Genomic DNA, 23563 nt, shown 5'->3' on the forward strand with positions numbered 1-23563 from the left:
GGTCAATTAATGATGACGTCAGAATTCTGGCAGTGAGGTGGCATTCTTTTAGATTGTTGAGTCAAATCAAGTAGTCTGATGATTTTGCATCTCCAGGCTTTTGCAACCTTTAGAAATGTCACAAAATGTGACTTGTGGAGATGTGTTGATCTGGCCTTGTTGTTGTTGGTGGAGTGTTGGACAGAAAAGGCTGTTAGTTGGGCTGGGTACTGGCACAGATATGGCTGTTAGTAGGGCTGGGTACGGGCACAGATATGGCTGTTGGTAGGGCTGGGTACTGGCACAGATATGGCTGTTGGTAGGGCTGGGTACTGGCACAGATATGGCTGTTAGTAGGGCTGGGTACTGGCACAGATATGGCTGTTAGTAGGGCTGGGTACTGGCACAGATATGGCTGTTAGTAGTAGGGGTGGGGAAAAAAATAAATTTTTCGATTTCTCACGATTCTGTCTCGATTCAGAAAAGTTCATAATCGATTTTTTAATAAAAATCAATAAATCTTTTTTTTTTTTTTTTTTTTTTTTTTTTTTTTACACATCCATTTTGTGTTGAAATGCAAGCTGCATCGATTATTGCATTGTTCATTGAAAGTCATAATTGTGACAAGGAAAAGCTTTTTCTCTAATAAAAAATAGAGAAGGTAATTCATCTGTTGATTATCAAACACAAAGTAGGAAGTGATTTGAGACTGAGTAGCAAACTCAAATGTTTTAAAAATCGACATGCATCGATAATCGTTTTATCGGTTTAGAATCGATAATCGGTTTAGAATCGAATCGTTGACCACTGAATCGGAATCGAATCGAATCTTGAGGTGCCAAGAGATTCCCACCCCTAGTTAGTAGGGCTGGGTACTGGCACAGATATGGCTGTTGGTAGGGCTGGGTACTGGCACAGATATGGCTGTTGGTAGGGCTGGGTACTGGCACAGATATGGCTGTTAGTAGGGCTGGGTACGGGCACAGATATGGCTGTTAGTAGGGCTGGGTACGGGCACAGATATGGCTGTTGGTAGGGCTGGCACAGATAACCCAATTCGATTAACTCCTTTTGATATGTCCAACTCCAAAATATGCCCCTGATTGTGGTTGGGTCCAGTTGAATATGCAACATTTCAGTCCTCAAATTATCATTAAATATATTAGTTATCTGACCAATCCTAAACTTCATCTTGAAAGATTGGACAAGCACTTTGGCAACATTTTGCATCATCAACCCACACACACACACACACTCACTGACACACTCACACTTTAATCATAATTGTCGAATCGATCATTACTGATGTTACACATTTTTCTGACAAGTATTGTTGTACAGCTTCCATGGTATTTATCATGAAGTTTCAAGCTTTATATCTACCTTGCGTGAAATGCAAAAGATGTCAATCCATCTTCAGTTATGCGCCTGACTGTGAAGCTGGGGGCAGGCCTGGTAGTGGTCAGATGGCTTTCTGTTTTAAGTGTGTGTGTGTGTGTGTGTGTGTGTGTGTGTGTGTCTCTCTGCGTGTGTGTGTCTCTGTTTGTGTCTCTGTATATGTGAGTGTGTGTCTGTGAGTGTGTGTCTGTGTTTTTTTGTCTGTGTGTGTCTTTCTCTCTGTGTCTGTGTCTGTGTGGGTGTCTCTGTGTCTGTGTGTGTGTGTGTGTGTCTCTGTGTGTGTGTTTCTTTGTCTCTGTGTGTGTGTGTGTGTCTCTGTGTGTATGTGTGTTTCTCTGTGTGTGTGTGTGTGTGTGTGTGTGTGTGTGTGTTTGTGTTTGTGTTTTTCACATCCAGACAGTTAAGCATTGCATTAGCCAAGTCTTGAAGTGTCAAATGCATGGATTAGTTTTTCTGCATCAAGGAAGGATAGGACTTGAATGACGTTGGAAATATTATGTAGGTGAAAGGAGGTTAATGTAAGTGTCATCATCCTTATCAATGATCGACACTAGAATTGGAGAGAGAGAGAGAGATGTGTGTGTGATTTGTTTAAGTTCTGTTTCGCCTGATAGGTCTCTGTCTATTCTTCAATTGATGTGGTTACTATACCAAATGTTAGTGCACAGTCAGTGTGAGTAAGACATTTATTTTGTTTTATTAGTGAAGGGGGTTGAAACACAAACATGCTCCCATGCAGAGCCAGGAAAGCAAGTTTAATGACCAATCTAACTCTTCTAGGTGTACCAGAACATCCAAACAATGGAATATTTCCTTGTCAGGTCACAATGAATTGCTGCATCTAGAGCAGGGGTGGGCAATTCATTTCCCCAAGGGGCCACATGAGATAGTGGGACTGTTGTGGAGGGCCGGACCAATAGGCTGAACTTAATTCTGCTCAATATAAGTTGTATCTCTTTATAAAAAAACATTAAATTGTATGGTTTTGATTAACTGCTTCTGGTAAAAGTAGATGTTGCATTTAGGCTATCAAAAAAATGTGGTGCAGGCATAGTAAAAACGCCAACATCATTTAATCAACATGTAATCAACATTCACCAAAACGATTTTGAAAATGAGCATGTTTGCATTATTAAGGTGTTCCCAGACGACCAATACACATGGCACACACACACACACGAGCAAGCAATAGTATAAGTATACAAATTAATAGTTATATACATTTTTATCAGCGCAAATGGTCGCAGGCACGCCCACACGCACGCCCACACGCACAAATGTAAGCCTACGGAAATAAAAAAATATCCCGCCTATTATACGGTTACTTGCCAAAACAATAGAAGACATTTCTCCAAAATGCCTCTTTTGAATGATTTTGTTGCCGTTTAGTTCTTCACGCAAATGCGAAGCAACCCACCTTCTGACTTCAAGTTTCAATGACTTTCAGTTACGTTAAATGACCGGACTACTTCCGTTGCGGAATGATATGAAAGATGTGAATTAGAAGCACAAAACCCGTTGCCAATGACACCAGTCATACATTTTTCGCAGCAGTGAATTTACAGACCTGCGAACGTTGGGTTGGCCCATTCAAATCAACGGAATTTTTTGGAACATTCTTAAGAGCCGTATAATTAGTACAGGTATTAGCGTTTGATTCCTAATTTACAATTGACCTCCGCGGGCCGCACAGGGACAGCCAACGGGCCGCAAATTGCCCTTGGGCCGCACTTTGCCCAGGTCTGTTCTAGAACATCTGTCTGTCATTCTAAATCCATATGAAACTCTTTCTTTCAGGTGCATCAGAACATCCAGATGGAACACAACATAAGATCCATGGACAGAATGATGAACTCAACCAGCAACTCAATGGAAGGCCGTACCACTGCACAGTCTGCAGGGAGAGTTTCACAGTCCTGAGAGAACTCGAGGAACACCAGGAAACACACACTCTTAGTGTTAATCAAAAGCAGAACACTGATGAGAAGCCTCATAAATATACCCAGTGTGGAAAAGCATTTACAGGTTCCTCAAGTCTTCAAAGGCATATACTAATACACACTGGAAAAAAGCTTCGGGTATGTGCCCAGTGTGGAAAAGCATTTTCAACCATTTCATATCTTAAAACCCATATGTTAATACACACTGGAGAGAAGTCTCATAAATGTGCCCATTGTGGAAAAGCATTTTCACGCATCACAAGTCTTAAAACACATATGCTAGTACACACTGGAGAGAAGCCTCATAAATGTACAGAGTGTGGGAAAACATTTGCACACTCTAGTACCCTCAACAAACATATGCTAATACACACTGGAGAGAAGCCTCATGAATGTGCCCAGTGTGGAAAAGCATTTTCATTGCTTTCAAGTCTTAAAAGGCATATGGTAGGACACACTGGAGAGAAGCTTCATGTATGTGCCCAGTGTGGAAAAGCATTTATGTGTTCCTCAAGTCTTAAAATCCATATGTTAATACACACTGGAGAGAAGCCTCATAAATGTGCCCAGTGTGGAAAAGCATTTACGTGTTCCTCAAGTCTTAAAACCCATATGTTAATACACACTGGAGAGAAGCCTCATAAATGTGCCCAGTGTGGAAAAGCATTTTCACGCATTTCAAGTCTTAAAACCCATATGCTAATGCACACTGGAGAGAAGCCTCATAAATGTGCCCAGTGTGGAAAAGCATTTTCACAGATGTCAAGTCTTAAAACCCATATGCTAGTACACACTGGAGAGAATCCTCATAAATGTAAAGAGTGTGGGAAAACATTTGCACACCTTAGTACGCTCCACAGACATACGCTAATACACACTGGAGAGAAGCCTCATGAATGTGCCCAATGTGGAAAAGCATTTTCACGCGTTTCAAATCTTAAAACCCATATGCTAATACACACTGGAGAGAAGTCTCATAAATGTGCCCAGTGTGGAAAAGCATTTTCACAGATTTCAAGTCTTAAAACCCACATGCGAATACACACTGGAGAGAAGCCTCATAAATGTGCCCAGTGTGGAAAAGCATTTTCACAGCTTATAAGTCTTAAAACCCACATATTAACACACACTGGAAAGACGTCTCTTAAATGTGCCCAGTGTGGAAAAGCATTTTCACAGATTTCAAGTCTTAAAACCCACATGTTAACACACACTGGAGAGAAGTCTCATAAATGTGCCCAGTGTGGAAAAGCCTTTACAACCTCCTCTAATCTTAAAACCCATATATTAATACACACTAGAGAGAAGCAACATAAACTTAAGATCACAAGTATAAGGCTTGATCTTCCCCTGTATTCTCCCACCTGACTGAACGGTATGAATGCCAACTCCTTCCTGCTATCAACCCTCAGCACTCAGGCTAACCCTAACCCTGTATTCTTCCACCTGACTGAACGGTATAAATGCCAACTCCTTCCTGCTAATCAACACCCCAAAGAAGCCTCATTAATGCCCTCAGGGCCTCATTTACGAACATTGCGACCGCAGCGCAATCAGCGCCTTTGCCAAACCGCATATAGCGCACAGTGATTTTCTGCATTTTGCGTGGTATTTTTCAAACCAGATCCTCGTCGGGCAATCAGCGCCTTACTCCGCCCATTAGTGCTAATAGCGCTTCGTTAAAATAGGGGAGAATGGGCCTGCTTGTTCCTGCCACCATGGATGATGAGTTAGAGTTAGAATTAGAGCTTTTGGTTCACGAGGTTACAGCAAACTTAGACCCTGTCCACACTAAATATAGAATCGCATAAATATTTATCTGTTTAGCCCTTCTGTCCAAACTGGAGAGGCTTTAACGACAAAATAAACATGGAAGGTGAAATGAATATGCTGCTCTGTCTCTACAATTTACTTGGTCTAGTTAGTGTACTTCAGGTGCAAGTTATTTTCCTGAATAGATACGCGTTACTCCTACGCAGAAGGCGAGCTCTGTACTCAGTGTGCTTGAACGATGGGCGGGAATGGCAAAGAATAAGATTTAAACCAAACATTGAGCAGCTATTCTGGCTAAGACCTGTCAGAACAGCTGGCTGGTGGGACAATTTTTTATATGCCTAAATTAAATGATATATAAAAAAAACATGTAAACAAATTCCATTATTTGTATTGTTTATTTCTTGTTCTTTTGCCAATTGAATTGTCATTAATCTGTGGAATTGTCATGTAAATTGTCATTAATCTGTTGAATTGTCATGTCAATTGTCATTCATCTGTGGAATTGTCATTGTTGATGTCAAATTGAATTGTTACTAAATGAGTGATGAAACACAGCACAGCCTTATGCAATTATTTTCACTGTGGATGCGTTAATTATACACAAATCCTGCCGTTAACGATATCCAGGTGAAGTTAAACATAAACAAACTAAGCATTTATATCAATTTATTTATCACCCTGTGGTGACATTGTAGGGTATAGAACTAGGACAGATAATCTACTCTACATTCACCTTGCCTCTGCTTTATTATCAGACCCTTTGACCCCAAACCACTTCCTGTACAGGTAGAGTATACCTTTGACCCCAAACCACTTCCTGTACAGGTAGAGTATACCTTTAACCCCAAACCACTTCCTGTACAGGTAGAGTATACCTTTGACCCCAAACCACTTCCTGTAAATCATTACCTAAAAGCATTTGTACACTACAGCAATCTGAAAACGCATATTTTTTCTAAATTATTAAATTGCATTATATTCAAAAATTTCCCTCGAGATTAATAAAGTATCCATCTATCTATCTATCCATATGTGTTCATATAATACATATCTGTGATTAAAGCATTTACATACACAAACCGATCCTTACTGTGCTTGAATTCAAACCGACAGTAAAGCATGTTCTCAGTGGGGGAAACACATGCCGGAAAATCAACTAAACAAAAGTACACAGGTGAAAAATCAATGAAGCTTTTGAGTGATATAACAACTCTTAGTGATCATTAATGAACATACATAGGAGACAAATCATATCAACATTTGCTGTGTGGAAATCTAATTACATTTTTTGTTTTAATAGAATGTATGTTAGAAATTCAATTATTTGTATTGTTTATTTCTTGTTTTTGTCTTTTTAACATGAGTTAAGATAAGTCAAGCCCTCCAAGCCCTAATAGTAGAGGCCTATATTTATCAGTGATACACTTGATTTACATATAGTCTTGGACAACAAAGTGAAAGGAGGGTGGGACTTCTCTCAACACATCTTTAAAGGTTATCCCCTCAAGATGTTTTAATAGATTCTAGAGGGTGTGTGCAGTTTTCCTTCAATGACACATGCCCAAATGTACTAGTTGTTCATTTTGAATGGGAGGGCTACTTAAGGAATTATAGACTGGGTATGTGACAAAAAAAAAATCTGCCTTGATTTTTTTAAGACTCCCATCCTCGAAGAGGCACACGCAGGCCACTTTGGGCGAGCGCGCATGGAGGCCAAGATCCGGCAGCGCTTTTATTGGCAGAACATCAGGGAGGATGTGGACAACTGGGTAAAAAAAGGAGGCACACACTATTAATTGCAGCAGGATAAGTCATTCCAACACTTAATGACCAATGTCTTTCAGATTCAGACCTGCATGCGGTGCCAACGCTTTGAGAGGGTGAAGACGGAGGCCCCGGAGATGAGGCCCATCAAACCAGTTGCTCCCTGGCACATGATCGGTAGACTAAACATCTCTGTGTAACATTCACTGTTATTTAAAAACCTTTGATAGTATAGCTGCAAAAACAGCCTTTTTTTTGCCTTTGTGTCTCTTTCTCTGAAACAATTACTTGCAGGTGTTGATCTCATCGGACCCATGAAGGCGTCAAGAAAGGGGAAAAACACCTATTGCCTCACAGCGACTGACTATTTCACCAAGTGGGTAGAGGCTATTCCCATCAAGAGGAAGGCAGCCGTGTTGACTGCGGAGGTAAGGCTATGATGTATATTTTGTGAATTATGGTGATGTAGTGATTTCTTATACCACTGCTTGGTTGAATAAGTGTGATAATGGAATTCACAACCTTTGAATATCAAAAGGTAATGCACTATGAGGTGTAACATTCATTAGCTTTCCATATTCGAACGTCGTGTCATCCAGTATCATGCTGCCTAAACTGGAATGTATCTTTACATTTTGTTGCTGTTGTTAAGGCTATGATGGACATCTTCCTGAAACATGGTGCCCCGGAGGTCATCTTGACCGACAGAGGAAGGGAGTTCTGGAATGAGGTTGTTTCACCATTCGTTAACATTTTCAGCACGGTGAAACTAACAACATAATGCTGTCTGTTACTCATGATTTCCATTTGGTATTAACTCTTTTCTGTTCTCTGAATAAGGTGAACACGGACATGTTCAGGAGGTGTGGGGTCAAGCACCGCATGTCCTCCGCCTACCACCCGCAAACCAATGGTATGTGGAATAGCATTATCACACTGTTGGGTGCAATTGTCATTTGTGGTAAAGAAAAATGTTTATTTTGGTTATTGTTATCACTTCGACAAACAGGATTGGATGAGAGGACAAAGCGAACTCTCAAAATTTCGATTGGGAAGACCCTCGACGGACTTCAAGAGAGGTGGGAGGATCAATTAAAAGAAATTGTTTTTGCCCACAACTCTTGTGTTCAGTCTTCTTCTAGGTTCTCGCCTTTCCGCCTGATGTATGGGCGTGAGCCACGACTCTTTTGTGAGGTAATTCAATTCACCTGAAACTTTTTGAATGTAGCATACAAATATTATAGATTACGATGTTCTGTCATGTTATGTGACATTGCATTACATGATACATTAGGTCACTGGAGGAGACTCTCCGGAGGAGGATGTCGACAGTCCAGATGAGGCGGACGTCGAGGCCTATGTCGAGGAGCGACACAGGAGAGATGCCGAGGTTTTTGAAAAGGTAAGTAAATATTTAGCGAGTTGACACCTGTAGCGTGTGGACAATGTTAAACAAAGGTCAGTTGTGCACAAAATTGCTTTGTTACATAACCAGGTGCATGCCAACCTGGAGAGGGCCCAGCAGAGACAGAGAAATGCCTACAGGAAGAGGATTAAGAAGGGGACCAAGAGGTATCCTATCAGGCCAGGGATGGTGGTGTTGAAGAAGGATGAACGGAAGCGCCGGAGGCCAGGCATGACGATGAAGCCTACCTGGCCAAACAAGTACAAGTAAGTAGACATGTCTCGTTTTTAGTGGTTTCTGACGTAGTGTGGTGGTTTGAGGCACATTAACTTATACAACATATGCAACCCCATAAAAAAGAATGCTCTGAAGCTGCACGTGAGAAGTATACGTTAATATGACGTGAGTTGGCACTAATTTCACATCTTTTTCAAGGGTGGTGAAGGTGGAGGACAACTTTGTGGAGCTGGAGACCATGGATGGAATCCCTCTGACTTCCAGGACACCCTACGCTTCAGTGAAGCCAGTTCGTATCAGTATGTGCTCTACTGTTATACTTATACTCATACTCATACCCAACATTTCCAAAGTTGTCATTTATGTGTGCACAGTAGTCAGAGTGAATAAAAGTTTAAGCCTTTTCTCTTTTGCCAGGGTCCCAGACAGGCCACCCCATTGAGGAGACTGTAGAGGTTTCCTCTGACAGCTCTATGTCGGGGAGCGACACCCGTGAGGTGAGTTGAAATTCACATTGGAGCATATGTGATTGTGAGGGTTGGTAATGGATATTCCCATGTTAGTTGTCACCAGCGCCGAACAACACCTGTGGGAATACCCATTACCAACCCTCACAATCACATGTGTCATATTGCTTTAGTAATTACCAGCTCGTCATTCTAAAAATGAACCAAACTGTGACTTCACAACAGCGGCATGTAACAAACAGTACTCTTAACATGCATGTTTCTCTTTTAGGTGACATGCACTGTACCTCCTGGCACACTGTCCCCACAGGAAGAGACCGGACAGTCTTATGGTCTACCCAGCTCTGTGACAGAGGACTACAGGCTGGAGGTAATATCACAAACAGACATGTAAAAATAGTCTGGTTCGGCCAGACTTAACTCCTGGATAATATTGTTATTGTTATTCTCATATTCACTAGCCAGTTACTGTTTTGTGTGTTTCTCAGGACACTGATGTTATCATTTCGGGTGTCCAGTCAGGCAAACCTGTTCTGGCGTCACTGAGTGACAGGGTGGACAACATCAGGGCGATGCTGCTCCAGCCCCAGTCTTGGTTGGACGACCGTGCCATCGATCATGCCATGGCACTCTTGAGGGTCCAATACCCTCATGTCGGAGGCCTCCTCTCCACCACCTCCCTGGCCCTACTGAATCATTGATTCCCTTCATCGTACTTGCACAGATGACTTTGCTGCCCAAGTAACTGCCATTCTACAGTTTGCAGGGAAGACAGTTCGTCTACAGTGGCCAGACGTCCAGGGACGGAAGGGGGTTGCAGATTGTGGACTGTTTGCCATTGCAAACAGTCTTACTCTCTGCAGAGGTGAGGATCCTTGCATGGTACAGTACCATCAAGACCACATGCGGACTCATCTCTGTTCCTCTTTACAGGCTGGCCAGTTAGCACCATTCCCCAGCACGAGGAAGAGTGCCTCTGCTGTTCCTGTTTACTTCCTGGAGGTGGAGGTGCACTGCTACTGCAGGCGGACTGTGCGGAGAGGTAAGGATGCAGTGGTAGCCTGTGGCAGGCGCGTCGCACCCGTGGGGGATGTGGGTGTTTTAACACCCACACTTTTCCCGGTATGAGGGTTCAACACCCACACTTTTTCTGCAGTTTTTCCACAGTTTTGCACAAACGCCTTGTGTCGAACTGCCGCCGTAGCTACGTCGTAGGCTGTGTGTAGCGATTATATTGCCTGAGTTAACAGAACTGCGTCCATAGCAACGCTCTGTTTTTCATGGCAACGGTGTGTTATACTTCGCAGCGGTCTTAACAGACCGCATTCTACACTGGAATTCAACCAATAGTCCAGTACTTTTAAGAAATGTAATGCAAGTATCTTTAGTGTTTGCCGTACACGTGTTATCACCTTTAATGTGTTACATCAATGTAAAGCTTAACTCTTTAATACTGGTACAAATTGCTATCGTAATTAGGTAGATACAACCTGAGCTAACGTTAGCTAACTGAACATATCATTTAACATTAGGCTGTTAGCTAGCTACAGTAGCTAGGTTGTCTTTTGCCATTTGTGTTCGTAAAGTTTAATGTCCGGTGGCATTTTCATCTCTTTTTATATGCCGTTACTGTCACTATATGCGTAACGTTAGCAGATATTTAGAAAATGGTGTGTTTATCAGTTGTAACTACAGGATGGAAGGTACTGTAACTGCACCTTTTTAACTTCACAAGCAACGTCTTTTTGTCACGCAGTATCAAGATGCAGAAAAGAAAGAGGCAGGAGAATGTTGACACTTTTTTCAAGAGAAATTCTGTAAGTGAAGTTGATTTTTTTTTTACATTAAACAACAGTAGCCTATTTCCATTAGATATTGTTTGCATTTACTTCATGATATTACTTTTCAATATTCACTGAGGTTTGCTAGTGCCACAGCTGTAACTGTTTGGCCCTATTCCTTTACCACTGCCCATTATTACCACTTTAGGAGAGGAAGTTGCTGGAGGCATCAGTTTCAGAGAGAGCACAGGAAGGTTCTTAATATATTTTGTTTGTATATTTGTAGTTTGTAACAAAAATAATTTCCCCCTGGGATTATTAAAGTATTTCTGATTCTTTAGCAAGTACTGTTGTGTATTTTCACCAGAGTTTTGACTTATTTTTCGTGTGTTCCGAGTTTGTTTTTATACTTTTCTAGTATCACTCATTTAAATGGGATGCTTTTTATATCTTGTATGTTAAACATGTTGTACACCTCTGTCATTGTATCCATCGTTTCTATTGTTAATAAACAAATCACATCCATCCCCCTCACTTTTGAAAAGCTTGCTACGCCCCTGGCCTGTGGAAGATGTGGTGAGGTCTTCCATCAGGACTGCATCTCTCCTTACAGTCATCTGTTTATATGTAAAAAGTGTACAGTGATCAAAGTTAGATAATTGTTCTGTTATTTATAATTGTTGCTTCAATCGTTTTCTTTGTTTATTTATTGCAATCAATTCAGGTTTGTTGTTCTCAGTGTTCCTTTTTTCATGTTTGTTGTTCACTGCTAATTGGTTTGCCCTAAGCAAACCAGATAGGCTTTGTGACGGTGGCGGAGTTTCTTGTTTTTCACTAGTGATTCCCATGTTAACAGGTCTGAGACACAGAATGAATGTGTCTCTAACTGGTCATGGAAGTCAGTGAGGATCAGGGGGTTCAGCAACCGTGCATATAAAGGCTAATCAGTTAAAGTTGATCTGATTTTTTTGATCTGATAATTATTTATTGAAAAACAAATGAAAAACAGAAGATTTAGCTCTAGTATGAATCATTAGAATAGGTTTAATTATTAGTTATTGCCTCATCTAAATTGTTTAAATAGTTTTACGTGTTAATCATAACATCATTAACACTAACCCACACACCTGGCCTTCCAGACAGCACTTCACTACATACATGTATAGGAGGAATTAGGGTGGTGTTGCTAAAATGTTGAGTAATGCATTATTAGATTTTCTGTTTTTCATTAAAAAATAAATAAATAAAAAACCCTCTCTATGGCCTGTACCTTGACGTTGGTGAGAGGGCTTTCTACTAAAACAGGCCTTAAAAACAACATGCCACATCCATGTAGCTGAGTGCACATCTACTGTTTTTGTGATAGTCATCAGGCCTTCTCTGTTACTCGCTGCCTTTCTCTGTGTCTGCTCCCCTAAGCCTAGGTTTCAGGTGTGTTCGTGGGCGGGACTGTCACTTAACAGCTGATCGACTACACCGGCGCCAAGGAGCTGCTCCTGTGACCCGAGTCCCTTTTCATGACTCTGGAACATTCGACATGCACACAGCACATTCCACACATTACAACTACTGATCACTTTGTGATCAACTTTAATTATTTAATAAATCAATCATTTTGTGATTGCATTCCAAAAGCCTCTGCCTTCCTTTTACTTTTAGGGTTACCCTTGGCCTTAACAGCGATAATGTAATTGTGAGTTGTTTGGGGAAATACATTATTAAATAGTTATTACTATCAAGTGCTGGTTAAGTGTTGCTTACCTATGTATGCTTAAGAGTTTTCAATTGGTAAAACATATTTTAGTTAAAATATGATGTCAAATAATGGTGGTGCACACACCATAAAACAAGTCAAAGTGACATCTGAAGCGTGCAGCCAGGAACTCTTTCTTTATCATGGGATTTAATGATGGAAAAACGTTCCATTGAAATGGCCAAATGACATTGGGTAAATGTATTGTGATATTTACTATCGTGTAACTTAATCTCTGCACATGCAAAAAATTGCATCCTGTATAAAATATGATGTCTCTGTATGTTCTGTCTTTCGCAATTGCATAAACAATAAAACATTGGGTGGTGTGAAATAGTTGCAACGAGTTTTCCAAACACGTTTAGAGAAGTAGATTAGACCTTTGTTAGCATTTCTGTAAAGACGGGAGGAGTTTTCCATCTGCACAATAGGTAAGTGTCTGCGTCCGTGTTCGCTGGTGTGAAAGATCGTGACAACTGAAAAACCGTGTCTAAACCGAATCTATTCTATACAGTAGGCATTTTCTACATCAGAGTTTAAAATAAAAACAAATGTCTCGTCATTTAAAGTGAAACTGAATTGTCGCCCTATAATGTCCTGTCAATCTATATTTTGTTGTGCAGTGCCCGGACATAAGTTTAAGAACAACTGCGATAGCTTTGTGTTCACAGTCAAACTAGTCTTTAACGGGGAAGTCCGCGATCCAAATGAAGTTCCAGACGTCCAAAGCGAGCTTTAAATAAACAGAATCGGTGATATTAAGTTATTTGATCATATTTATCGCCGTAATTCCCCAATAATGTTCGGTGTGACATGAAGATTCTATATCATTCAAGTGCAAAAGCAAAACAGCTGATCAGAACGTCTCTGTTGCGTCATCCGGAACTTCTGGCTGGCCAGAACTTTCTGTCCATGACAGTTCCAATCCTTGATTGTGATTGGCTAAATCGCGTTCCATGCCGTTGTAAAATCCAGCACAACCCTTCAAGTTGTCCTCATAACATTCTACGATAACATTCCATATTACTGCGCATGGAATATTTCAGAGAAGGAAAGACGTTACCAAGCTGACGCTGGCCTAGAGGGGAGAGCGATTATGGCAGTGGACGGGACATAGGTGCGAGCATAGACATACATGGGTGCGAGTCGTCACTGAAATCGTACTGGTGTCCAAATTACAGCGAGAGGAAGGAGTGGAGCAACGTCCTTGCAACATCATCTGGGACACTGAAGCGTCAACATCAAGATACCCCTGTCGCTGCACCAGCAAAGAGGAGCCCGTTTGAAAACTATTTCAACAATTGCACTATTAATGGCGATATACAAATTAATGTGAATAAATAAGCACCCCTTTTTTGTCAGTAGCGCAAGTGTTCCATCTGGCTGTTGCGTGGCAACGATTTATTTAGGAACTATACTTTGTAGTGGCGAATGAATGAATGTGATCAACTTTACCGAATGACGGTTTGTTATTAAACTATTGTTTCTTAAATTTAATTTAATTTGTAGTGACAGTTTTAGAAAAGCAATAAGCCCCGCGAGTCCGTGTTTTGCGCTTCGCGTCGTGCCTAACAACTCCCCTTATAGTCAGGTGGCTTAATGCTAAATTTAGGCTTGATCGTGACAAGAGTGATAAAAGCATGAAATTTGGCACACAATTAGCTTATACCCTACTAAAGATGGCTCACGAGATGCTGAAATGCGAGTTTGGCCAGTTTTGGAACCAGTTCTTCGGTTTTCCACACAAATAAAGCTGGCTCCGGTTCCAAAAAACAGGTTCCAAGTCAGCACCAGCTTTTAGGTGGGCCAGAAACAAGAACCGGTGACGTCGGGTTCGTCCCGAGGTTATGGGCGGAGCTACCGCACCAGAAACAGAAATATCCGCCGCCATTTTTTTTTTCACTGTCAACCAAGAGGATGAATGAAAACGGTGAAAACATAAATGAAAAATCCATCCAGCAGTGGATCACCGATGAAATTAAAACATTGATAGCGATTTGGTCATCAACAGAAATGCAAGACAAACTTGGGGAGGCAGTAAGGAAAGCTAAAATATATGAGGAAATAGGGGGAGAGTTGGAGATGGCGGGGCTCAAAAGGACAACAGACCAAGTAACAAACTAATTAAAACAAATAAAGAAAGCTTTCATCCATCAAAATGTGTTAGTTTGTCTGCATTGTATAGCCTACAGTAACTCTTTCCATCTATCATGTTTTTCTTGTGTGATGTCACACCTAAGATTAGCTGTTGACTTAGCAAATTCGTGTGGCAGCTAGCTAACCAGCATTAGCTGCTAGCTGTCGTGAGGTACTGCTACAGTTGTTGTGGCAACTGGTAAGTAGGTAGTAGCTAGTCTACTTGTGTAAAGATATATGTATTGTTTATGTAATCACTTATATATGTATTGTTTATGTAATCACTTTTATATATCCAACCCAAATGCTTTGGCAATACTAGTCTACAACGTTATGGTCATGCCAATAAAGCTTCTTTTGAATTTGAATTGAATAGTCAACTCCCGTCATGAACTGCATTGTCACTCGTTTGATCTACGTGGGGAAATATAGAAAACCCTTTGCCAAGTAAACAGAACATTAAATTAAGCTCGTATGGTACTACATGGTATTAAAAATGAAACATAATAGAAGTTTTATCGAAATTTGTTTGCCTTCTCCCAGGAATAAAACCACTCGTGAATAACTAGTAACCTAGTCACAACATTCCAAAATGTTCAGCTAGGACAACGGAGGCGTATGACGTGATTTAAAGACGTAGCTAGCCCTACTCTGGCTCTCGGTCGGTGGAAAATCGAGCTGGTTCTTAGATAAGAGATTCTTAGATAAGAACCCGCACCGAACCGCATAAGCACCAGCCCGGAACCAGCACCGGCCCGGCTTTGGTGGAAAAGGGGTATATGTTGAGACCATAAAGAATTATAGAAACGAGAGACTTTAAGCTTGACGGTTAATATTTTGAATGGCAGTCCATTGGAAAGCACCCAGAAAAAATAAATCCCTTGTGTGCAAAAATGTCTTTCCTTATCCTACAATTGTTGCAGCCCTCGCTAGAATTCCGGCGTCTTCTGAAAAGTTGTGTTGTTTCAAAGCATCCTTCAATAGCCTGCTTATTGCATCCCGGAAATCTAAAACGGTGTTTCTTCCATCAGTTTGTTCTTAAAGAGTCTCTTTGTAATGTTCTAGCAAGACATTGATTAACCTGGTTTTATTTATAGTTTTCTTAAGTCCAATATCTTCAAGCCTCTTGATGTACGACAGCTCAGAAAGTTTAAACATATGAGTTCCTTTTTTAATAGCTACATTTCTATGTACTCGATAAGCTCAACAAATGCTATTGACTTGTTCATTTTTCATCATCGCATTTGTCAATTTATAACAGCACATTCCTCATATGATCAGTTTTGATGTGCGAAAAGACACGCTCATTCTGCGCCAAATTTACCTTTTTCTGCGTAGCCTCCTGGTACTGTAATGCGCCTTTGTTGGTGCTATTTTAATGATGTTGAAGCAAATCTTTAATAAAATATTACAGTCCTTATACATATAAAAGATACAAATGCAAATATGGTTTTAAATGGTGATAAAATAACGGTTTTACCTAACAGATATAGCAGAATTACGTCTTTCCCGCCATCTTGGATGAGCGCGCGCACGGGCACAAGTCTTTTTGTCTGTTTTGCTACTTAAAGGGACATTTGTTTAAACTAGTGGATATCAAAAACAAACAAGAAAACATAAACATGCCTAAATAACTGATTTATTACTTATTTGGTAAGCATTTCTAGGCAAAATAACCGTTTTGAAAATCGGACCACAGATAACGCATATCTTGATTAAGGTCAAAACTTAATATCTCATTAAAACGAAAAAATGAGCAGTTTCACTTGGGCACCCCTTCTAATATCTTTTAGTGGGATATAAGCTAATTGTGTGCCAAATTTCATGCTTTTATCACTCTTGTCACGATCGCGTTGTTAAGCCACCTGACTATTACCTGTTCTAAAATCAGCGCAAAACACGGCCTCTTGGGGCTTATTGCTTAAATAATCAGAGCTGCGAAAAATGTATGACTGCTGTCATTGGCAACAGGTTTTGTGTCATATCATTCCGCAACGCGGTAATTTAACATAACTGAAAGTCATTGAAACTTGAAGTCAGAAGGTGGGTTGCTTCGCATTTGCGTGAAGAACTAAACGGCATCTCATTAAAAAGAGGTATTTTGGAGAAATGTCTTCTATTGTTTTGGCAAGTAGCCGCGGGATATTTTTTTTTCCCGTAGGCCTACATTCGTGCGTGTGGGCGTGTCTGCGACCATTTACGCTGATAAAAATTAATATTACTATTAATTTGTATACTCATACTATTGCATTGCAAGCTTGTTCTCGTGTGTGTGTGTGCCATGTGTATTGATCGTCTGGGAACACCTTTAATACTGCAAAAACATGCTCATTTTCAAAATCGTTTTGGTGAATGTTAATTAAATGTTGATTAAATAATGTTGGCGTTTTTACTATGCCTGCACCAAATGTTTTTGATAGCCTAAATGTAACATCTACTCTTACCAGTAGCAGTTAATCAAAACCATACAATTTAATGTTTTTTTATAAAGAGATACAACTTATATTGAGCAGAATTGAGTTCAGCCTATTGGTCCGGCCCTCCACAACAGTCCCACTATCTCATGTGGCCCCTTGGGGAAATGAATTGCCCACCCCTGAATTAAAGGGTAAAACATCCAAGGGGGTGAATACTTATGCAAGGCACTGAGTGTGTATATATATATATATATATATATATATATATATATATATATATAGATGTATGCATATAATTGACTGTGGTGTAACGTAATTTGTATTATTGTCAAAGCAACTGTTAAGTTTGGAAGATCTGAAAGACAAACTAAATTGGGACAATTCAATCTGTATTACCACTGTAATAGCTTTGGAACAACACAACCCAAACTAGAAGGCAAACGCCAGAGTCCTGCTGTCACACTCCAGTCCAGATGGTGGCAGTACTGCATAGTTTTATGGTTGGTTTGTCAAACACTAGGAGTTCGCCAGTAAGAAGATTTCACAGGAGTGCACGGAAAAGTTGCGGCTGATTCGAGAAAGGCAGAGTTACGTCGACATTGCTGTGATAAACACTGCCTAACGTCCTATCAGACATAAACAACAGAATATCAGATCTCTGTGTGCACATTTATATGAGGGTCGTTTTAAGTCATAGTATCATAACGTCTTAGCCTGCTTCGTTAGCTCCCTACGTTAGCCTACTTGAATGCATCCGCCCTAGGCAAGTGAAAGCTGCGGAGACCGTCAGTTACTCCGTGCGAAATACAATGTTCCAATTAGACGATGAAAACAAAGCTTGAAAGCCACTCTCTATTTGTCTCTGTGTTGAATTAAATCGGGAGTAGGAGGACAGGCTTCCCTGGCCATATAGTAAGCTCTGGACGAGATAATCTCTTTTCGGTTGCTAACATGAATCTTGGACTGCCGACACACCAGGTACCCCTGAGACTGACAGTGAAAGAAGAGGACATAAAAGAAGAGGAATATGGACAAATGATTACATGGCAAGATGATGAAGAAAAGCCCATTGCAGATCTTCACTGTAAAACGGAATCAGACTTCACAGAGTCACTAAGCTCCACTCATAATGAAATACTACAGACAACAGTGGAGGTTAAAGTGATGAAAGAGGAGGATGAGCAAGAACACAACGATTGTCCTCTGGAAAGTAAGTCATTTCAGACTGATGCACTAAGAGCTGTGTTCAATGGTAAATTGATGATCATGTATTGATATGAGGTATTGTGATGTGTATTGAGATCTGTCAGTGTGCTGGCATTCTTTGAGTGCTCTCAAATCTTTTTTTGTGATACCTTTCAATTTCCAGGCGTTAACGCAATATAGATTTGATGAAATATTGTTTATTTTCCTTAATACATGTGACCTGTCATCATCATGTGTTGATCTGGCTTTGTTGATGGATAAGTGGTGGGCAGATATGGCTGTTGAATGAAGTGCTCAGGTTGTTGCCCAACACTACTTAACCCAAACCAAACAGCCATCTTATAGCTATGAATGATATATGACTAAATGAATGATGGTAACTGCAGGGGTGGCAAAGGGGTATCTAGGGATGGCCCAGGATGGCAAAGGGGTATCTAGGGATGGCCCAGGATGGCAAAGGGGTATCTAGGGGTGGCTAAGGGGTATCTAGGGGTTGCCCTTTATGATGAATAGGACTAATGATCTGGCCTGATACTAAACCTTTATGATGAATAGGACTAATGATCTTGCCTGATACTAAACCTTTATGATGAACAGGACTAATGATCTTGCCTGATACTAAACCTTTATGATGAACAGGACTAATGATCTGGCCTGATACTAAACCTTTATGATGAATAGGTAAACACCAAATTAACAGATCTGCATGTGCAAACCTTTTTGAGGTACGTTTTTAGTCACAGTATCATAACATGTTAGGTCCTACCTCCTCCTCGAATGCTTCAGCCCTACGCAAGTGAGAGATGTGTAATGTTGCTTTCTGTTCTCTTCTTTCAAGAAGAAAAGAGATTGAAAGCTATTCTTTTTTTTATATTACATTATATTTCATTTGTGTTTTTCCGCCTGACTTTATAGGAAACTCTGGACGGGATCATCTGTTGTCCGTTGCTAACATGAATCTGGGACTACCGTTGAGACCTGGCTGTGATGAGACACACCAGGTACCTCTGATACTGACAGTGAAAGAAGAGGACATAAAAGAAGAGGAATACGGACATATGATTACATGCCAAGATGAAGAAGAAAAGCCCATTGCAGATCTTCACTGTAAAACGGAATCAGACTTCACAGAGTCACTAAGCTCCACTCATAATGAAATACTACAGACAACAGTGGAGGTTAAAGTGAAGAAAGAGGAGGATGAGCAACAACACAACGATTGTCTTCTGGAAAGTAAGTCATTTCAGACTGATGCACTAAGAGCTGTGTTCAATGGTCAATTAATTCTTGTAGATTTTTGAGTCAAATCCATTAGTCTGATGTCATCATTAATTGACTAATAGATTTGATGTCTTCGCACCTCCAGGCTTTTGCAACCTTTAGAAATGTCACGAAATGTGACCTGGAGATCTGTGGAGAGAGAGAGAGGTGTATTTGTGACTTGATTAAGTTCTGTTTCAGTGGGTTTGGGTTAGTGAGTGTGAGAAAATAAAAACTGGATAACCATAAGTGAATACATGTTAAATTAATCATTTTCATTCATTTAATTTTTTTTAAGCAAGACAAATGTTATAGAAAAGTTAGTTAGTTGTTACAAAATGGTGGCTGAAAAAAATAATAATAAAGATAAACAAAAAATGTATAAAAATATAGAGATCTGAAGCCCGACTGGAGGACCTTGACTGGAGGTGTTCTAGAGTGTTCTTAAGAGGGTGTTCTAGAGTGTTCTTAAGAGGGTGTTCTAGAGTGTTCTTAAGCAGATTCTCAGGGACAGGGTCTAATAGGCATGTTGAGGATTTTGATGAGAAGATCAAGGGGGGTATATTTTGGGATGTCAGTAGGTGTGAAGGATTCTGGGAAAACCCCAGGTCACATGGGTGTTTCTGGTGTAGTGTCAGTAAGGGGGACAGGGAGTGGAAAGAAGGTTGTTAATTTTGAAGTTACTATTACAGGTTAAAGGGACAGAGTGGATGGCTACATTGTGGTTCTTGGTTAGCCAGGAAATTGTGTTGAAGAGGAAACTTGGATGTTTTTTTATTTTTGTGAATTAGTGAGGAAAAATAAGTAAAGTGTTACCAAGCTTTTCTTAAATTTTTGTGGGAGTTTCTTCTCGGACCACAGTACCACCGCTAGTGGGAATGGCAGTTGTGCTTGTGTCCTTCGCACGACCATACCGTCAAACTGATTTTTGAAGATAATACATAAACAGGTCACCTGTGAAAAAAACTCAAATTTAAAAAAATGTCTGCACACAGTTGCTTTAGGTAGTGGCAAGACCAATCAAAGAATTGATGTGGTTACTGTGCCAAATTGACGTGGTTACTATGCCAAATGTTAGTGCACAGTCAGTGTGAGTAAGACATTTATTTTGTTTTACTAGTGAAGGGGGTTGAAACACAAACATGCTCTCATGCAGAGCCAGGAAAGCAAGTTTAATGACAAATCTAACTCTTCTAGGTGTATCAGAACATCAGAACATAACACAACAGAAGATCCAGCACCAGTGATTACAAATTGTTATTCAAGCTTTTATTTGAACTCCACGCCATAGTGGTCTGAAAAAGAATATGCTTTTACATAATTACTCTATAAGAAAGCATTTAAATACAGATCAAGCCTTATAATGCATTCATTGAAATATACAAGAAAGCAGTCATATATTTTCTTGTGCACACATACACACACACACATACACACACACAGGCACACACACACACACAGGCAGCACAGAACAGGCCTCTTATTCACACACACACACACACACACACAGGCAGCACAGAACAGGCTTCTTATTAAAACACTCTCACACACACACACACACACACACACACACACAGGCAGCACAGAACAGGCTTCTTATTCAAACACACACACTCATTGTTGTTCAAGCATTTGTTTTGAACTGTATATGAAATTAAAACTGTGTATCAGAACATCCTTATGGAACTCTTTCAGGTGCATCAGAACATCCAGATGGAACACAACAGAAGATCCATGGACAGAATGATGAACTCAACCAGCAACTCAATGGAAGGCCGTACCACTGCACAGTCTGCAGGAAGAGCTTCACGGTCCTGAGAGAACTCGAGGAACACCAGGAAACACACACTCTTAGTGTTAATCAAAAGCAGAACACTGATGAGAAGCCTCATAAATGTGCCCAGTGTGGTAAAGCATTTTCACGCGTTTCACATCTTAAAACACATATGCTAACACACACTGGAGAGAAGCCTCATAATTGTCCACATTGTGGAAAAGTATTTACATGTTCCTCAAGTCTTCAAAGGCATATACTAATACACACTGGAGTAAAGCCTCATAAATGTGCCCAGTGTGGAAAAGCATTTTCATGCATTTCAGATCTTAAAAAACATATGCAAATACACACTGGAGAGAAGCCTCATAAATGTGCCCAGTGTGGAAAAGCATTTACATATTCTTCAAATCTTCAAAGGCATATGGTAGGACACACTGGGATGAAGCTTCATGTATGTGCCCAGTGTGGAAAAGCATTTTCATACGTTTCACATTTAAAAAAACATATGCTAATACACACTGGGGAGAAGTCTTTTAAATGTGACCAGTGTGAAAAAGCATTTTCACGCATTTCACATCTTAAAACACATATGCTGATACACACAGGAGAGAAGCCTCATAAATGTGCCCAGTGTGGAAAAGCTTTTTCACGCCTTCCAGATCTTAAAAAACATATGCTAATACACACTGGAGTGAAGCCTCATAAATGTGTCCAGTGTGGAAAAGCATTTTCACGTGTTTCACATCTTAAAACACATATGCTAATACACACTGGAGAGAAGCCTCATAATTGTCCACATTGTGGAAAAGTATTTACTTGTCCCTCAAATCTTCATAAGCATATACTAACACACACTGGACAGAAGCTTCATAAATGTGCCCAGTGTGGAAAAGCATTTTCACGCGTTTCACATCTTAAAACACATATGCTAATACACACTGGAGAGAAGCCTCATAATTGTCCCCATTGTGGAAAAGCCTTTACATGTTCATCAAATCTTCAAAGGCATATAATTATGCATACCGGACAGAATCTTCATAATTGTGCCCAGTGTGAAAAAGCATTTCCACACGTTTCAAATCTTAAAATCCACATGCGAATACACACTGGAGAGAAGCCTCATAAATGTGCCCAGTGTGGAAAAGCCTTTACAACCTCCTCACAACTTAACGTCCATATGCCAATACACACTAGGGAGAAGTCTTTTAAATGTGACCAGTGTGAAAAAGCATTTTCACGCATTTCACATCTTAAAAAACATAGACTAATACACACAGGAGTGAAGCTTCAAAAACGTGCCCAGTGTGAAAAAGCATTCACTAGGTCATCAAGTCTGAAATGCCATCAGCGTTTGCACAGTGATGAAAAGGCCACTTAAATGCTTGAATTCTGAAGTTTGCAGTTGTCAAATGCATATGTTGATACTCAGTTGATGCCAGTGTGGAAAAACTCCTAAACAAGCTGGGTCTTTAAAACGTCACCTTATAGTACATGGCAGTAAAGGTCCACATAAATGTGTGTGTGTGTGTGTGTGTAAAAGAAGACTGGAGTGAAGCCTCTTGAAGGTGCCCAGTGTGGAAAAACACACACACACTCAGGTAGAGTAGGAACAACCTCTACAACTCTTTAGAAACACATAGTGGAGAAAAGCATTTGTACGCCATAGTGGTCTGAAAAATAATATGCTTTTAAATAATAACTTTGTGATAAAGCATTTAGATACAGATCAAGCCTTATTGTGCATGAATTCACAGGTACAAGAAAGCACTCATATATTTTCTCGCTCCCACACATACACACACACACACACACGCGCACACACACACACACAGGCAGCACAGAACAGGTCTCTTATTCTCACACACATGCACACCCTCATGCTAACACACACACACACACACACACACACACACACACACACACACACACACTCACACACACAGGCAGCACATAACTGGCCTCTTATTCTCACACACTCCACATGCACACAAACACACACACACACACACACACACACACACACACACACACACACAGGCATACACCACAGAACAGGCCTCTTATTCACACACACACAAAGATGCAAGCATATCAATCCTTATTGATTAGTAACGAAAATGTTTGCACACACACAAACATCAAAGTTTGCAGTGTTGAAAAACAATAAGAAGCTACAAAGAGGTACAGTATGTATTTTTCTAAATTAATGCCAATATTTAGATTTTCTATTTTATTCAAATGTTTGTTTTGTTGTAGTATGAACTCTT

General features: G+C 40.3%; 3 protein-coding genes across 5 annotated transcripts in view; all 3 read left to right on the forward strand.

The window, feature by feature from the left end:
• The window catches only part of LOC116219771 (gastrula zinc finger protein XlCGF57.1-like), a 100188-nt gene extending 94997 nt beyond the window's left edge, over positions 1–5191 (forward strand). Inside the window, exon 3 of one of the 2 annotated variants that reach the window (XM_042703875.1) lies at positions 3175–5191. In XM_042703875.1, coding sequence (XP_042559809.1) covers positions 3175–4685 — 1511 coding nt within the window. In that variant the 3' untranslated portion in view covers positions 4686–5191. The remainder of the gene's footprint in view (positions 1–3174) is intronic. The other variant, XM_042703876.1, reaches the window with a different exon arrangement.
• Positions 1–23563, forward strand: part of LOC116219769 (zinc finger protein 502-like) — a 59428-nt gene that overhangs the window by 7270 nt on the left and 28595 nt on the right. The gene's annotated exons all lie outside the window — the stretch shown is intronic.
• Positions 17451–23108, forward strand: LOC105896105 (zinc finger protein 708-like). Of its 2 annotated transcripts, XM_042703893.1 has the most exons (3): positions 17459–18263; positions 19175–19492; positions 21215–23108. In XM_042703893.1, exons 1-3 carry the CDS (start codon positions 18005–18007, stop codon positions 22672–22674), a joined length of 2037 nt encoding a protein of 678 aa, XP_042559827.1. In that variant the 5' UTR covers positions 17459–18004; the 3' UTR covers positions 22675–23108. The 2 variants fall into 2 exon arrangements, with proteins under 2 accessions (XP_042559828.1, XP_042559827.1); XM_042703894.1 differs by lacking the exon at positions 19175–19492 and having other exon boundaries at positions 17451–18263.

Source organism: Clupea harengus, chromosome 26 (assembly GCF_900700415.2).
Source record: "Clupea harengus chromosome 26, Ch_v2.0.2, whole genome shotgun sequence".
NCBI lineage: Eukaryota > Metazoa > Chordata > Actinopteri > Clupeiformes > Clupeidae > Clupea > Clupea harengus.

Excerpts from the sequence above, each read along its gene's own strand:
- LOC105896105 (XM_042703893.1), top strand. The coding sequence starts at position 18,005 with ATGAATCTTGGACTGCCGACACACCAGGTACCCCTGAGACTGACAGTG. Across the intron at positions 18,264-19,174 it reads CAACGATTGTCCTCTGGAAA|GAAACTCTGGACGGGATCAT; the intron begins GTAAGTCATTTC and ends CTGACTTTATAG. Across the intron at positions 19,493-21,214 it reads CAACGATTGTCTTCTGGAAA|GTGCATCAGAACATCCAGAT; the intron begins GTAAGTCATTTC and ends GAACTCTTTCAG.